The sequence below is a fragment of the Sorghum bicolor genome, chromosome 2 (assembly GCF_000003195.3).
Source record: "Sorghum bicolor cultivar BTx623 chromosome 2, Sorghum_bicolor_NCBIv3, whole genome shotgun sequence".
Classification (NCBI taxonomy): domain Eukaryota; kingdom Viridiplantae; phylum Streptophyta; class Magnoliopsida; order Poales; family Poaceae; genus Sorghum; species Sorghum bicolor.
Window position 1 is genome coordinate 76,071,546 of NC_012871.2, and position 17,182 is coordinate 76,088,727.

General features: G+C 41.7%; 1 protein-coding gene and 1 pseudogene across 2 annotated transcripts; one reads left to right on the forward strand and one right to left on the reverse strand.

The window, feature by feature from the left end:
• On the forward strand, positions 3,249-14,266 carry LOC8078533. 2 transcript variants are annotated; one of them, XM_021453028.1, is made up of 28 exons: positions 3,249-3,789; positions 3,880-4,024; positions 4,111-4,232; positions 5,321-5,437; positions 5,529-5,660; positions 5,798-5,975; positions 6,728-6,899; positions 7,299-7,420; positions 7,510-7,601; positions 8,340-8,382; positions 8,593-8,653; positions 9,140-9,288; positions 9,416-9,486; positions 9,572-9,742; positions 9,839-9,907; positions 10,478-10,579; positions 10,670-10,759; positions 11,281-11,359; positions 11,439-11,538; positions 11,644-11,719; positions 11,919-12,098; positions 12,555-12,677; positions 12,765-12,848; positions 12,940-13,124; positions 13,206-13,344; positions 13,431-13,490; positions 13,688-13,792; positions 13,902-14,266. In XM_021453028.1, the coding sequence occupies exons 1-28, from the start codon at positions 3,586-3,588 to the stop codon at positions 14,013-14,015; spliced, it is 3,285 nt and encodes a 1,094-aa protein (XP_021308703.1). In that variant the 5' UTR covers positions 3,249-3,585; the 3' UTR covers positions 14,016-14,266. The 2 variants fall into 2 exon arrangements, with proteins under 2 accessions (XP_021308703.1, XP_021308702.1); XM_021453027.1 differs by having other exon boundaries at positions 3,321-3,789; positions 8,346-8,382.
• Positions 14,335-15,434, reverse strand: LOC8078534 (annotated as a pseudogene).

Below are 17,182 nucleotides of genomic sequence, written 5' to 3' on the forward strand. Positions count from 1 at the left end.
CCTCATTAAAGGCATTGTTATGAGACCTTTTTACTCTCTTGAAGTTTGGTTGAAAAAACTGTGGTCCTCCTGTTAGCGTTGACAACATTTGCAGATATCGATTTCTTTCTTGGAGGTATAGCTGTCAGGTGCGGATCCAAAAGGGGGGCTAGGTGGGCTCCAGCCCCCTATGAGTCTGATTTATCCATTAAATTAGTATTAGTTAGCCTTAAATTTTTATTAATCTCTATCTTTAACCCTAGATGTTTACTATTTAGCTCCCCTCTTTTGTCCCCATCCTAGATCCGCCACATCGCTGTGGAAAACTTACTCCTCCTTCTAGTTCGCTTTTCTCTATGCTATGCAAGGTGGCGTTCGATGATTGTTGCTTCTGGCTAGTGCTATGTTTTTATGTGGTTTTGTTGCGTCTTTCCTAAGGGTTTTGTTTTATTTTTTTATTATTATTTTTTGTAAATCTTTTTTTCTATTCGAAAAGGTACCATTTCGTCTTGGGCTCCCAACCGATAAACTACGAGCCACTCACTTGTGCCGTAGAAAATACTCACTTTTTGTTAGGAAATGGGCCCTGTACCGCACGAGAGGAAATTTAATTTGTCGACCAAAGCATAATAGTGTCAAACGGTAGTAAACTTATGTATGTTCTCTTACATATAAGTGGTATATTGTGTGCGTTACGAACTCTAATAAAGACACACCCGTTATGTAACCCATCTTGCGAAAGGAGTCGGTGTTGCCCTTTGCTACTATAGTACTACACATGACCTTAAAAAACACTAGACACGACGTGCTTCTAAGCTTGAGGTTGGTGGTTGGTCTATACACGCATGATAAGGTATCAATGTTTAGTATTTATGACAAAAGGTATGTACTTGTCTACCAGATAAGAAAGTATTAATAAGTTTTTATGTACATATATAGTGATACTTCCATATAACACTTCCTCTATGCACAAAACTATATAAGGAAAGAGACGTCTTTGTAACCCGTCAAGTAAAATATTACACATCTTCCCTTTTATGTGATAAAAGACACGATACATGACACCCTTGTAAACTTAGGTTGATCTACATGTGCGAGAGAAGTTATTGCTTGTTCACCAGAGAAAAAAACATGTTTATGTATGTAGAATAATACTTAAGAACGGATCTAGTCCTGGGCTCAGGGGGGGAGCCTAGGACCAAACCCCCAAACACATGGATACCCCTAGAGTTTTAGTCCATGAATATGAGGCTTGCAAGACCCTGCCACACCCGAGGCCGAACATCCACTCTAACATTTGTGCAAACTCGTGTCCTCCATGGCGGCGACCTTTGTCTCTTGACTCATGCATGCACGCTCGACTCTTTGTGGCGTCGCCTTCCACCGCTTTGCCAAATGTCCTTGCTTCAATCCTACTTCTACTCCAATAATTTGGACGACCCTAGTCACTCGCTAGCCATCGCCTCCATCTGGCAAGCAACCATCGCGTATCCTCCTACATGCGAATTTATCCTAGTGCAACAACTAAGTACTCTAGACAATCTTATCAGTGTATATGGCGAAAATGAGGGTGTTTAAGTGGTAAACTTTTTTCCCATGGTGCCACGACACTAGGGAGCTTGAACCTGGCATTGCCCCTTACCCGAGGCTATGGCTAGCGACCCTATCTAGAGCCCCTAGCGACGGAGAGAATTTGGGTCCTAGGCTAGGGACCCGCAAAAGGTAGAAGACATGACACAATTGTGAAGTTTGGTTTGATCAATCTACACATGCAAGACAAGGTGACACATCTATTTTATCCATTTGGATAAGAATGTAGATTTATCTATGTGTATGGCGACACTTCATGTAATATTACTTGTGTGCATTGGAATAATGTAAAAAAAATGGAACAATTATTTTTTAACCCATGTAGCAAAAGAACACACTTTCATCACACAGTAAAAAGGCACAAGACAAGACACACTTATAAACTTAGGGCTTAGGGCTTGTTTGGTTCAAGCCCTGAATAAGTTGCTAGGACTTAAGACCTGTCTATAGATTGTTTATGTACGGTTGTAAAATTGCCTAGTCGGATAGATGTGGAATTTAAAGTAGCATTTGGCTGTTAACATGGCACCTTGCCTGAATGGTCAAAAGGGAAGGCAGTGTTTGGTTGAATTTTTGAATGTGTTTGCTGTACTTGGGAAAATGATTAGGGAGTACTAATCGAAGCTAGGTAACTCACAGGACAACCTAGGTAATCGATTTTGATGGCACGAGGTAGCAGGTACAGGCAACTACAGTCGGGCAATAATCTCAAATTAATTTTGGGCAGAGCTCCATTTTTTCGAGGGAACTGGGCAGGGCTCGATCAAAAGATACTTTTACTGTACGTGGTTGCCTTTATCGTCCATCTAATTTTAATAAGTTCTTGACTTGAGTTGACTTGAGTGTTAGTATTTTTTTTAGAATTTAATGGTATTATTATTATTATTATTATTATTATTATTATTATTATTATTATTATTATTATTATTATAATTATTATTATTATTATTATTATTATTATTATTATTATTATTATTATTATCAGATGAAGTGTTATTTGACAACCGCCTTATTTGTTTGGCTGACAAGCTATGACAGAAAGTATTGTTGACTGATTTGTTGTGAGAGGAAAACACTGCTGAATGTCTGGTAGATTCGGCTAATAAGCTTAAGCCATATGATTGTGAACAAAAGGTCCTCTCACGGTGGGGGAAAAACTGTACTACCTACTACTCTCGACGGATAAACATCCGCCTAACAAGACACACGCGCGTAATCAAATCCCTGTACGTGTATTTGTAACAAAGACAGGTTGAGACGGAGATGCATCCAAAAGAAACCCGTCCCATCCTCCCCGGCTGCCCGTGCAGATGAATGAAAGCGGCAGGCAGCGGACCGATCCAAACCCCAACTCGCTCGCTCGCTCGCTCGCTCGGCGCCTCCGTTTGTACACCGCGCACCACCCCCCACCACCACCGTTCGTTTCGTCGGTTGGTGTTCGGTTCGTTCACGCACCCAGCCACAGCCCCACGGGCCACGGTGACTGCCCAGCGGCCAGCGCGCGCGCACGCACGCAAGGCAGCAGTGCCAGTGCCAGTCCACCTCCGGGTCCACCTCCTCCACCGCAAGTCGGCAGCGGCCCAAAAGCCTGCGCCGCCGCTCAACCCAACCCAACCCAACCCAGCAGCAGCAAAGCAGGTGGGGGCCCGCTCTCTTGCTTCTCTCTCCGAGCCGTGAACCGCCGCGCCGGCGCCGCGGATCGATTCCGTCCGGGCGGGAGGAGTATTTAAGACCCGACCCCGCGCGGCGCAACGCATCGGCATCGCACCTACTACCCTTTGCTGCGCGTTCCGTAAACGGAAGAGAGAGGAGGAGGAGGAGGAGGTTGTGGGTGAGGGGGGAGGAGCGCCCGGCATCTCGCCCGTCCCCGTCCCCGTCCCCGTCGCCGAGGAGAGAAATTACATTCCAGTCCCCTCCCTCCCTCCCCGCGCCGGCCCGGCCGCTCATCCGACTTCCTTCGCGTCTCCGATCCGGGGCCCGAGGGGGAGGACACCCGCCCGCCCCCTTTCCCTCGCGATGGTCGACACCAGGCGGAGCTCCGCGGCCAAGCGCAGGGGCCCGTCCGAGGACTCCTCTCCGCCGCCGCCGCAGCCGCCGACGCAGGCGGAGGCGGCCGCGGCCGCGGCGTCCCCGACGACGGCGGGCGCGCCGGCGGATTCCGCCTCGACCCCGCCGTCGCCGCAGTCCCGGAGCCGATCGGCCAAGCGCGCCAAGGTCGCGGTACGGCGCGACTCGTTCCTGCGTTCGGGTTCTCGACTTCTCGTGCGGATTCATGATTGATCTGACGCCGCCGCTGCTTTTGCGTCCCAGGTTGCGCGGGCCGAGGACCCCGGCGATAAGGCGGTTGACCCACCCGCCGTCGACGTGCTCGACAGCTCCGTCCACAACCTGCAGGGCGTGGCGAGGCCGCCCGCCGTCAACGTCGCCGGCTCCTCCACCCTCTCCAATTCCGCAGGTGCGTGCGGGGTTTCCGCCGCCTCGACTCGATGTATCTTTTCGGTTGGCTTTGCTTCTTGATCCGGTTCGTTTCTTGGTTTTCAGGGAGGAGGAAGAAGACTCGGCCGGTCAGGGCGTTCCCCACGGACGAGGGGACGCTCTGGAAGACCCGGCCCGCCAGTGGCCGCGCTGACGCCTGGGGTCGATTGATTTCCCAGTCTTCTGAGGTTGGTTTCCTTTCCTTTGGTTTGGTTTGGTTGCTTATTCAACTCTTGGAACAGGGGAAATGATATGCCTCACATGCTCTGATCATCTTTTTTTGATTAATAAGTAAAAATGACTCAATCATTACGAGATAGTCAAGCATTTAGGCTGTACTGTAATTTATTTATTGTGTGGAAGAACTGAACCGTTGTACCCAAATCATCATGTACTGCACTGAACTGCCAAACAACTATCTAGTGAGCGCATTATGTTCTAAACCATTTCACCCTGAAACAAATGTTGGGCACTTTTTTTTTTGTAAGTTGTATGTTTTGGGTTGCTTTGAAATTCCATTCCTAACTTTGTTTCTGAATGAGCAAAATATCTTGATTGGTGTGCTGTATTACATTATCCATGAGGTCAGGTGGCAACATGAAATCATTATGTGCTGCATTGTTATTGTATCTTGTCAAACTTTGATAACATGGTGTAGTTTGAACTTTGAAGTATAATGCTCTTATGCTCCTTTCAAGTGTACGCTATCTCTATCTCCTGGCATTATGCTACCTATACCTGAATGCACGTTATATATTCTTGTAATTTGGCTGGTATTTTATCGATCACATTCTATTATTACTGTTCGGGTCATAGTCAACTTTAGCTATGGCAAGCTCCTTGTGTCATGCATTCTCCATTAGTCCATTTATCCTGCTGGCCCATTGTTTATGTTGCAGGAGGTTTTCACCTCACAATTTGTAAAAGGTCTAAATAGGACACATTCATTTTTAACGGCGGCAGCTCTGCAACCTGAATTTACGTCATATTCCCCTATTACTTTTCATAGACAAAAGTTGTCAAGTGGGATGGGTGGGGTAGAAAAGATGCCTAGCTGTCAGGCTAGTTAGTGCTTGTTCACCATACACATGTCATAGTGGTTGTCTGGTTGATGAATGATGGTGGTGGTGTTGGGAAGAGGCTATCCAACCTTGCCTCTTAAGAGACAGAATCGTTTCTCTTTTTCACATCGGCAGAGTCCCATTTATCTACCATGTTAGTGTGTGCTGTGGAGTTATTTTTATTTGTTTTTAATTCTCTGCCATTTCTTCTCCAGTATCCCTCAATTCCAATTTATCCTGCTCATTTCACTATTGGCCATGGCGGAAAGTGTGACTTGAAACTCACCGAGACATCTCCTGGGTCACTTATTTGCAAACTGAAGCATGTTAAGGTACACTTTTCCTTGTGCTTCTTTGCACATACCCTACCACTCTTGTCTGTATTCTGAGTTTTTGACTCTCAATGATGACCTCTTGTACCAGAGGGGTGCTGCCCTTGAGATCTACATGAACAAAGTTGTCCATGTCAATGGGAAGGCCTTGGACAAAGCTGCTAAAGTCACCATCACCGGTGGTGATGAAGTCATTTTTGTTTCTGTTGGGAGGCATGCTTATGTATCCTTTCCTACCACCAGCTACTTTCTTCTGTGCTTCTCTGAGATCTATTTCCCTTGTTAGAAGCTTGCCGTTAATATTCTTGATGATGTATACAAACATCCATTTGGATACGAATTTCCTTAATGTGCTGGCAGATATTTGAGCAACTTCCGGAGGAAAAGGCAAGCACATCATCTTTGTGTTCAAAATGTGTCATCCAACAAGAACAATATCCAGTTGTCAAAGGCACACTTGATCATTTGTCGTCTAAAGGAACCCAAATATCAACACCATTTAACTTTGGAAATGGCCGACCTCCACTGGTTCCACATGGTGAGCCACTGAGCCTTATATATCAGCTTTATTTTGCCACCGATACCATGCTAACTTATGATGTGGTTAGCATGTGCCATTCAAGATAATTTTAAGTATGTATTTATGTTTCCTAGTCCCATGCTTTTCATGATTTTGTGTTTGTGACATTTTTAATTTCACTGCTCTAATTGAGAGATAGTTTCAAGTCAAAACTACCGTTTGGTCTTGAACACATTAGAAGTTAGCCAGAAACTGAAAATCTGGGGTACATTTTAATTTCACTGCACCAAAAACCTAGTGTTGAAAGCTCCCACACAAGATGGGGTCTAGGGAATGGAATTTCTATGCAGCCATTGAACAACTCCAAGAGCCTCTATAAATTGCAATCTCTATATCTTTATTTGGAGTATTCTCTCGTGCCTCCAACAGATTCTCCAATTTTTGTTCTCTAGTATACTCCAATAGCTTATCATATTTTTTTGTGCAAAAAAAATTCATGAGAAAACTACCATATATTACATTTAGAGAGCCATGTAGCTTTCCCAAAGATGGAGAGTGATTTTGGAGAGCGGAAAAGATGGATACTTGGAGAGTGATTTAGAGAGTCTATTGGAGCATCTTTTTTTGGGTTTGTTTTCTAATTTGCGCGGTAAAGAACCATGTAAAGAGCCTCTTTGAGATGCTCTTAGCCTTATTTGTTGGGCAGTGATGCACTGCACTAAAATAGAATCACAATTTTAAGGTGAAATCTACTGTTTGCTCATTAACAGATAAGGAGATAGTCAGCAGTTTATGTAAGACTATGGGGGAACAGAGCTACTGCCCTTCTGAAGAAAATATGACAGTTGGTCGACACCAACTTTTGAAGGATGATTTGAAGAAAGCAGCTATAAGTGCAAGTGATATATCAGAGTCATTTGATAATTTTCCATATTATCTTAGGTATGCACTCACATTTCAGCCGCTCTCTGTTATAATATCAGTACATTTTGCATTTTTTTTATGTTGCAGTTCGTTAAGTACTTAAGTAACATCATAATGTATGAATTTGCAACACCACATTTTTTTGTTAATGTAATAACATGGCATAATTACAATGATGCAATACTACAGGTTACTGAAGAGTAATATTGCTGTCGAGCTGTATTTCTTTTGATTATTTATACTAACTAAAATTTATCTTTGCATTTTAAATCCTGCATCCAAGTGCATCTGTAATTCTTATCATATAGTGTTGTTTAACTAGTAGTGAATCGGTAGCACTGAATAGGGCTGGTAAATACCGATTACCCAAGTACGTCACCCTTGAAGCTATTGCTTAGTAGCTTCTCCTCCTTGCAGTGAAAATACCAAAAATGTTCTCCTGTCATCAGCATATGTAAACCTATGCTGCAAGGAATCCACCAAGTGGACAAAGGATATATCTTCTCTTTGTAAAAGGGTACTATTATCTGGTCCAGCAGGTATTTGCTCTTGCTCTATATGATGACCACATTGTCAATTAGAAACTTTTGTTGCTGCATGCATGTAAAAACAACTTGCCTTTTTATAGGGTCCGAGATCTACCAAGAATTACTGGTTAAGGCACTTACCAAATCCTTTGGTGCTAAGCTGCTTGTCATAGATTATTCACTGCTGTCTGGTGTAAGCTTCTTAACGTTGTTATTTTTGCGTAGTACTGATACTATTGTGCGATAGTTAATGTTGCATCACAGCCAAGGGCATGCTTGTTTTTAAGCCTAACCTTGTAGTGGTAAAGGAAACCCTTGCTAGGGAAGGAGAGCCATTTTGCTCTGAACAAATGCATGGAACAAATGTTGGGTTACTTCTTTAATTTCTTACCCATTAACATTGCTATAGAAGAACCAAAACATGCCCCATGTTCTCCTGATATTGTGATCTTTCGACATTATTTTGTAATGCTGCTATTATTTATTGCAATCATGATATGTTTCACTTCCTATTGGAAACTTGGTTCTTCAAGTAATCCGCATCTCAAAATTGCAGTAAGGTTCTGCAGCATTTCTTCTATTAGCAAGCACATAAAAAATCTGTAGCATTAGCTTTTCACTAAGTAATTTCGTATCTTGATGCCTGCCTAATATATATATGTTACGATGTAAATTGATTTTGTTGTATACTTGTATGTGGTGGAAAAAGTCCTAGTGCAAAAGGCTTGGAAGAAGGAATGATGTATAATGCCTTTCCTTTCCACAAATCAAATAATCTAGGAATTACATTGACAAAATCTGATAACATTGTTTACTAATAAGTAACGAGAAAAATAATTATAAAAGAAAAAGGGATATAAATATCCTTTTCTATGTTTGTTTTTGGTATCGCTCCAGTTTAATTTTGGGCTTGATTATATCTTTGTTTCAGGGACAGCCTTCAAAGTCAAAGGAATCAGAACCATACAAAAAAGGTAAGACCATCTACATAGTTTGCGTTGCCTAATTTTTAATGCTGTTCTATTGTGAAACTGAGTACGCTAGCCTTCATCTACATTGTAGAAAGTTGTCAGGAAATTGCAGTATTTTTCCACTATGTTCATGGTGATAATGAAACCACCTGCGATCAGATATAGACCATTGTTCACTCCAGGCTGTACTAATCCTGCTCATGGTTTGTTCAGGTGATAGGGTGAGGTACATTGGTCCTCCTCGATCATCAGGGTTTATGCTTGAGGGACCGAGGTATGTTTGTGAGTTGCATTGTTATGATTGGTTCTCTGATATACCCGCTTGCTTCGTTAGACTATGAAAGTAATTTTTAAGGAGACATATTTCCAAACTAAATATTTTAAAAAGTTAGTGATGGTCAAAATTTCATGAGTTTGATCCAAAACATCAATCATTTGTGGCTCAGGGGGTTCATAGATAGTATCATTCATGGTCAAGTAGGTATCACCATTTGTACAGGATAACTTATATTCACTGTAACCATCTTCAACTCTATTTTGTGCAAATGATACATTTGGTTTGGTGCTGAATTGATATTTGGCACTTGAGTTGTGTACTTCATCTTGGCTGTATAGTTTCCCCGATTGAACAAAGACCATGTCTAGTCTATGTTGAGTTCATGCTTGTTAGTCTGACAAGTGCCAACTTATGACTGAGCGTCGTTCAGTTACATGTAAATAATTTATGTTTAGGCTTATTATCCCTTTTTTCAATCTGCAGAGCTCCTGATTATGGTTCACAGGGTGAAGTGAGGCTTTCTTTTGCGGAAAATGGATCCTCAAAAGTTGGAGTCAGGTTTGATAAACAGATCCCTGGGGGCATTGATCTTGGAGGCAATTGTGAGCTTGATCACGGCCTATTCTGTTCGGGTATGTTTCACATTATCTCTTGTATTTCTATATCTTTAGACCATTGTGACTATATTAGAAATTTATGCTGCATGTTGTCATTTTGTAGCTTTGTAACTCACTTTGTATATTCATTGTTATCTGCCAGTTGATTCTCTATGCCTCGATGGTCCAGGATGGGAAGATAGAGCCAAACATTCATTTGATGTTGTGTTTGAGGTGATAGGATTTGTGCAGCCTGCGCTTGGTTGTATCAATATCTTGTTTTCTTTTATATTATTTACTCATTGGGTTATCTTCACAGTTTGCCTCTGAAGAAAGTCAACATGAGCCTGTAATCCTATTTCTGAAGGATGTTGAGAAAATATGTGGAAATAATTACACCTACCATGGTCTAAAGAATAAACTTGAAAGTTTCCCAGCTGGAGTTTTTATTGTTGGGTCCCAGATTCAGACGGATGCTCGGAAAGATAAGGTACTGCATCTGAGGAGAATTTACGCTCAGCTCTAAATCTCTAATGGTTCACCTCTTCTTGTATAACTAAAGTTTATTTAATTGTATTATCTGCAGTCGAACAATGGGTCTCCTTGGCTCAAGTTCCCATACAGCCAAGCAGCAATACTTGACCTTGCATTCCAGGTGCAGTTAATAGTTGATTCTACTTACCTTTCAAATTGAATTTGCTTACCTTAAATACTAGTATGTTATTCCATGATTCATTTGTATTAAAGTTCTCGAGACTTTTGTGAGCTGGCTCCAGCTAGTTTGTGGACCATGATATGAGATGGATGATGTGGGATGGAGGGTTAATATTTCCAATTTACAATGTGCTGCATTGCCACATTAGAAGATAAGGATAATAGAGGGTTAATGTTTCCTTCCTATTGCAATTTACTCCCTCCATTCCAGATTATTAGTCGTTTTGGTTTTTTCTAGATAAGTATCTAGGCATAGCGTATATTTAGGTGCATAGCAAAAGCTTATTAGAAAAATCAAAACGACTTATAATTTGGAATAGATGAGGGAGTACTGTTCAAGTCACTCAGTATCAACCTACTATGAAAATGGTGCTTCCAATTTTTTTGTTTACTTGTTGCCATCTTCCATTGTTTGATTGAGCTATCTGGTTACCAAATTACATGTTTTGATTGTAGTGCACCCTTACAATTATTATGCTGTTTTTTACAATCTGTTGTATTCTCGATGCAGGATAGCTTTGGTCGGGTGAGTGAAAAAAATAAAGAAGCACTCAAGATGTCAAAGCATATAACTAAACTTTTCCCAAATAAAGTGACAATTGAATCACCTCAGGTCTGTCATTTATGTTAGTTCTCAAGAGGTATATTATATATATATCTGGGAATTTTCTTTGCAAGTTTTAACTCTTAAAATATGCTACAGGATGAAAAAGAACTCTCCCAGTGGAAACAGCTATTGGATCGTGACATTGAAATTCTTAAGGCAAAGGCTAATGTTTTGAAAATGCAATCTGTAAGTGTGTCGTGAAGATAGCCCTTTATGTTTTATTATTTATAATAAACTTATCTGCGTTTGTTTCCTCTGGTAGTCTGGTGCCTGGTCTGTTAGCCTTCCGAATTCAATAATCGGTGTAACACTGTAATGCTTATTTTTTCTTTTTCATTAAAACCTCACTAGTGCTAATATTCTCATTTTATAGTCAAAGTAATTGTTTGGCTGCACATCCCTTTGTTGTGTGTGTCATGCTTGTTGCAAATCTATAGAGATAATGGGGATAGACTGGTGTTCTTTTAGTCAACGTCCTTAATATACAGGGTTGGGACGGTATAAAAGCACTGTATTGTGACTGATTTCTGTATGGGCTTAATACAGTTCTGGGGAATATTCAAACCTATCTGGACTCTGAATATTCAACTTGTTTATATATATTAGTCATATACTGCATGGGCTTTTTACTTCACGCTACTGCTGTTTCTGTTCTTGTGTTGCGATATTGTAAGACTTCGCTAATATATTTCTGCTTCTGGATGCAGTTTCTAACACGCCATGGTATGGAATGTACTGATTTAGAATCAGTGGTTTGTGTCAAAGATCGTAATCTGACAAGCGAATGTAAGTAGAACTCCTGCTTTCTTCGTTGATTTGATATAATTTAGTCTCTGTAGCTTTAGTCTTCTACTTGTGTTTTCAGGTGTTGATAAAATAGTTGGTTATGCTTTGAGTTATCAACTCAAGGATCGCCCTATTCAAACTCCTGGAAAGGATGCGAGAGTTGTCCTTTCCGGTGAAAGGTATTGTATCTGAACTTTCTTGGTTTGTAACTTGGTATTGTTGTGGGAAACTCTGTTTCCCAGTTTTATCTGGTGACTGCTTTGCTGATGCTTGCTAAACTGCAGCCTTAAGCATGGAGTTGATTTGTTGGAAAGTATCCAAAGTGACCCTAAGAAGAAGAGCACAAAGAAGTCACTCAAGGTGACCTGTTTTCTCGAATCATTAAGTTAGCCTCATGTTATTATGACTGCACGCTATAATTGTTCTCTTATTCATAAAGAATACATAGTGCTACACTGAGTGTCAACAAAATAAATTTGTTGTCTCATTATCTGCTTTTACCATGATAAAATAAGTTTATATTGTTGCCTTTGTCTTACATTCTCTTTGTCATTGTTAGGATGTTGTCACGGAGAATGAGTTTGAAAAACGTCTTCTTACAGACGTCATTCCTCCAGATGAGATTGGTGTTACCTTTGAGGATATTGGAGCATTAGAAAATGTCAAGGAAACTTTGAAGGAGTTAGTAATGCTTCCTTTGCAAAGGCCTGAGTTATTCTCCAAAGGACAACTTATGAAGGTACATGCCATTCTCTAAACTTCATTTTGTTTTTGTGAAACTATTGTTTGAAGTGCGACCCTTCTTGAAAGCCCAATGTACGTATGTTTAGTCATCCATAAGGTGTGGATTGCAGACACACAAATCTAGCATTAGATTGGTGGTTTGCTATTTTTTCCCCACTAATAACTCCATTTCTTTCTGTTACCTGGAGTTCAGTTTTCTTTCCTTTGACTTCGTCAACGACACCCCCTTGTGATTTTTTTGGGGGTATTGTTGAGGCTTTCCTTACCAAAATCATTCTTCTGTGTGTTTCTTATCTTGTATTCCTGAATTAAATCGAAACAAAGGAATTGCTATAAAGTTAGGATGCTGAATGTTACCTAGTGGTGTTTTTTTTGTTACATTTAATGTAATGTTTCTTTTCCCGATTCATACATGTGTGCAATCATAGTTCTGATCATTTATTTGCCCCAGCCATGCAAAGGGATATTGCTTTTTGGTCCACCTGGCACTGGTAAGACCATGCTTGCCAAAGCTGTTGCGACAGAGGCTGGTGCTAATTTTATCAACATATCAATGTCAAGCATTGCTTCAAAGGTACTTGTGCAATGTTATACTCATCCAGTTTGTTCTCATTTTGGAGTACTTTTTACTTTGCTGATTTGAACCCTGTAACTGTAACAGTGGTTTGGAGAGGGAGAAAAATATGTGAAAGCTGTTTTTTCACTTGCAAGCAAAATATCTCCTAGTGTTATTTTTGTGGATGAGGTTAGTGATGAATTTCTTAATCGCCTATGACATGATAAGTTCATTGTATCACTGTTTTAGCTTACTCATTGATTTGTGTCCTGTATATTAGGTTGATGGCATGCTGGGTAGACGTGAGAATCCAGGGGAACATGAGGCCATGCGTAAGATGAAAAACGAGTTTATGGTGAACTGGGATGGTCTTAGGACAAAAGTCAAAGAACGTGTTTTGGTACTTGCTGCCACTAATAGGCCATTTGATCTTGACGAGGCTGTTGTCAGGAGGCTCCCCAGGAGGTAAATTGCATTCCGTGTTTATGCTACTTTTCTGCCAATTGTGACATGGTAATAAATAACCCGGCCACAACTTCTCCTTAGGTTGATGGTTAACTTGCCAGATGCACCCAACAGAAAAAAGATTCTTAGTGTAATACTAGCAAAAGAAGATTTGGCAGATGATGTAGATCTGGAGGCACTAGCAAACCTGACAGATGGGTATTCAGGCAGTGATCTGAAGGTATCCCATTAAGATATTTCTTTCTTATCCTATTTTCTCTTTCTGAATTTCGCTTCTTTGTGTTGATGGCAACAACTATTTTGCAGAACCTGTGTATAACTGCAGCACATTGCCCCATAAGGGAAATTCTTGAAAGAGAGAAGAAGGTCAGCTGATATCTTGGAACACTTCCCTATCTGTTTTCTTGCTGTCTACATCATTATTATAAGCAATGTAATAAGGATGAAATTCTATGTGCTACTAGAAGCATTGACGTGGCATACATTATTTTAGGTATATTCAGTTTGATTTTCTGCCTATTTGGTTTAATGCTAACTTAAACAAACCTAACTGTGCAATGCAGGAGAGAACCTTAGCTGAAGCAGAAAATAGGCCAGCTCCACCTCAGTGTTGTAGCGGCGACGTTCGCTCCCTGAAGTTTAGTGATTTCAAGCACGCACACGAGCAGGTAAAATGCTACGGCCACTTGCTCTACCTTGTACTGTCATTTATTTTTGTCTTCTAATCTCTGCTCATGATCCGAATGTGTTGCTAACATGACTGGCCCTTGTGTTTAGGTTTGTGCGAGTATATCATCGGATTCAAACAATATGAATGAGCTCGTCCAATGGAACGACCTCTACGGAGAAGGCGGGTCGAGGCAGAAGACATCGCTGAGCTACTTCATGTAGCCTAACGCTTTTAGATGATTTGTACATAGAGAAGCAGCCGAGAAGATAGTGGCAACAAGAATAGCCTTCTGTATAGGTGGTTTCCAGTTAAATTTGCTGGAAATCTTTATTCATGTCAGGTTTCGTTTCCATAAGCAAATAGTGCCCCGGACTCAGCTTGTCCCGTCGAGCACGTGTCTGAATGTAGCCTGAGCTTCTGATTCAGATTCGTTAGTAATTTATTTCGATGGCGAGTGCAGTTCGTTGTATCATGGCAAATTGGCAATACCGCGGTGCTTTCTCAGCCTGCCCCCCTGTGTTTCGCTTTCGCTGCCGTGCCGTGCCGTACAACTCCGGCAGGAGTAGCGAGCACATCATCGGCACGAGTAGCGAGCACATCATCGGCTAACAGTAACAGAGGCTGGTCGCTTCGCTTCACATGGTGTGGTTCATGAGGCCGTGCACGAGCAGCAGCCCCATGACGAGCGAGGGGTCGGCGTGAGGCTCCACCGCTAGGGAGAGCACATCCTCCCCTAGCGCCACTCCGCAAACCGTCGTCTTCCTCTTGGCCTCCGCGACGGCGAGTCCCGTGGAAGAGTCGACGATCCTGCACTCCTGCTTCCCGGTGATGGTGTACCGCCTGACACGCCCTGTGTCGTCACACCAGAACTCGCACGACGATGTCGGCGGCGAGCGCCACCGGAAGGGGCTGCACGGCCGCGTCACCGTGAACCACGGTTTCTGGCCGGGCCACCTCCATCTGCCGAACGTGAGCCTCTGCACACGCAGCCAGTCACCATGCAAGCGCAGTTTACCAAATGTTGAATGACTGATAGATTCGGCAAATAATCAAAGTTCAAAACCATACAAAACTTACACGACTTCTTACCCTTTTAACAATGTTTAGGACGACGGTGCCGTGGAGGTCCATGAGGCAGACACCACCGCCGCCACCGCACCTGGCGGAGCCGTAGTTGTCGACGCGGTAGACGATGCCGCCGTCGGAGTCGTACACGGTGCAGCCGTGGCCGTTGAGCACCAGCGACTTCATCCACACAGTGAACACCGCCTTCCTCCGCTCGCCGGTGCACGTCGGCGTCGGCGACGATGGTGCTGCTGTTGTTGTTGTTGGAGAAGAGGAGTGTACCCGTGGCGCCATCACTCATTTGTTTACCCGGCAGGATCGGGGATCGGAGCAGGCTACTGCGGACAAATATATAGTACCTAGTACAAAGGACGAAGAGGAGAGGGTATACCCTCGACCAATCAGTTAATTACGTGTGGTTTCGGTACTTAATTTAAGGTATAGGAATGGAGGGCAAATCGCAATAGTACTCTTTTGGGGGCACTGATCAGCAGCTAGCTAGGAAATTACGAAACTAAACACATTTATGTCATGTCTGTCAAAACTGCTAACGTAAGCAGCTATATACATTTAACCCGACCTTGTCTCTCCAATTATGATGTCCAACTCCAGTACCATTCTACTCCTTCAATTCCATATTGCAAGATATTTTAGCTTTTCTAGATACATAACTTGCAATTCGATATACATATACATTAGTTTAGATAAATAGTAAAAATAATGTATCTGAGAAAACCAAAAACTCTCACACTTTAGAACGAAGGGAATTAATAGTCTGGGTGCCTCAAATTTCCATTCAATTAGGTTAGCATATGAGCCCAAACTCAAATCGGTTCAGGGCTGATGTGGTAGTGGTTGTTGATCCAATTTAAATGAGGAAAAAAAAACAATCAAAGCGCCTTCAAATATTTCAGATTTTTTTATGCATGGAATCCCACATAATATAGTCTCTAGAGCTTGTAAAACAAGGTGTAGAAGCTTCAAATAGAAGATTTGGTAGATCTACAGTGCAAATTTCAGGATGGTCTCATGCAGATGATGAAGAGATATCTTCATTGATGATAGGATCTATATGAATTTATTTGGAACTTTGCGAAGCTTATTTCTGTTTATTTGGATTATTGTGAATATTTTGCTTCAATCTTTTAGGGCCTATTTGGTTGCTGCCCTGGTAGGGCCAGACAATAAATCGTGGCTACCAAACACTCAAAATCAAATGCCCTGGAGGCCTGGATTTCTGTCTTGCCAGGTAAACTTGCCTAGGCAAGCAAAAAGATGCCCTTAATTATAACATGTTTGATGCATAGGATATTGTTATTTTAGTTTTTGATGGGACTGTTATTCGTGTCCCTAAACATTACTAGGATTTTCTTTTCCGAACTTTCTTTTTTGGAGATAATGTTTGAATTTCTCCCCTAATTTAGACTTCAAGAAATCGTTCTCGTGCCAGCGCTAAACTAAAGACTGGGCTCAAGAGACAAACTGAACTGAACAAAGTTTAAACTAAGGAAAACCTAAACTAAACTGTATTCAAGCCAGAGCTAAATTAAAATTAGACAAAGTGGAGCGTTGAAGGGCCAAATATACTTATCCTTGTACTCCTATAGCATGGCCAAGCCAAGTATATTATACTCCTGTCGTCCCTAATAGTGCATACCCTTCATTCATAAGCTACTAAATTAAACATGACGCCAAGACACGGTCACTATTACAATCAGCTTTTTATATGAGCGGTGACAGGCACTCTTAAACTGACCCTTCAAAGTTCTTAAGTTCATGCTGAAAACAGTAAGAAAAGCGCACATAGCCATGATAGCCTTTCGCGCCTTTTGGCATATAGGGCAGCAGATGGTGACAGTATATATAAGCAGAGATGTTAACTACTCCATAATTAAGCAACTATACTGCCTGCTGCCAAATACATCTATGGTCAGTTTTAGCAGGCGGGATTAAGGGCATTCACGTCATCCGTTCTGGCCACGCATGCAAAAGTGAACTTTAACAGAAGCTTCCAAGTTGGAACTGAGTTGTTAAAAGGCTACGCATGCATGCATGAGTGCACTTTTGGCGCTCAATTAGTAGTAAATTTCTGAGTTCGGTAGAGGTCCGTCACTGGATCCAATGTCACCTCGACCTTTTCTCCCAAGTTTCTTTTAGAACGGTATCCTGGCTCTTCTTTATTTTTTTTAGAAAGAATGACAAAAGCTTTATTGTCGTAATTTTGTTCTTAATCACGCAAAAATTTAATGTGTTTATTATTAAAATAGAGAAAATTTTAATACAACACAATTTAGCGATGTCCTAGAGGGTTAGAAAAATGTTC

Coding starts and splice junctions, on each gene's coding strand:
- LOC8078533 (XM_021453028.1), top strand. CDS start 3,586: ATGGTCGACACCAGGCGGAGCTCCGCGGCCAAGCGCAGGGGCCCGTCC. Junction 7,421..7,509: donor ACTATTATCTGGTCCAGCAG/GTATTTGCTCTT, acceptor GCCTTTTTATAG/GGTCCGAGATCTACCAAGAA. Junction 12,099..12,554: donor CCAAAGGACAACTTATGAAG/GTACATGCCATT, acceptor TATTTGCCCCAG/CCATGCAAAGGGATATTGCT.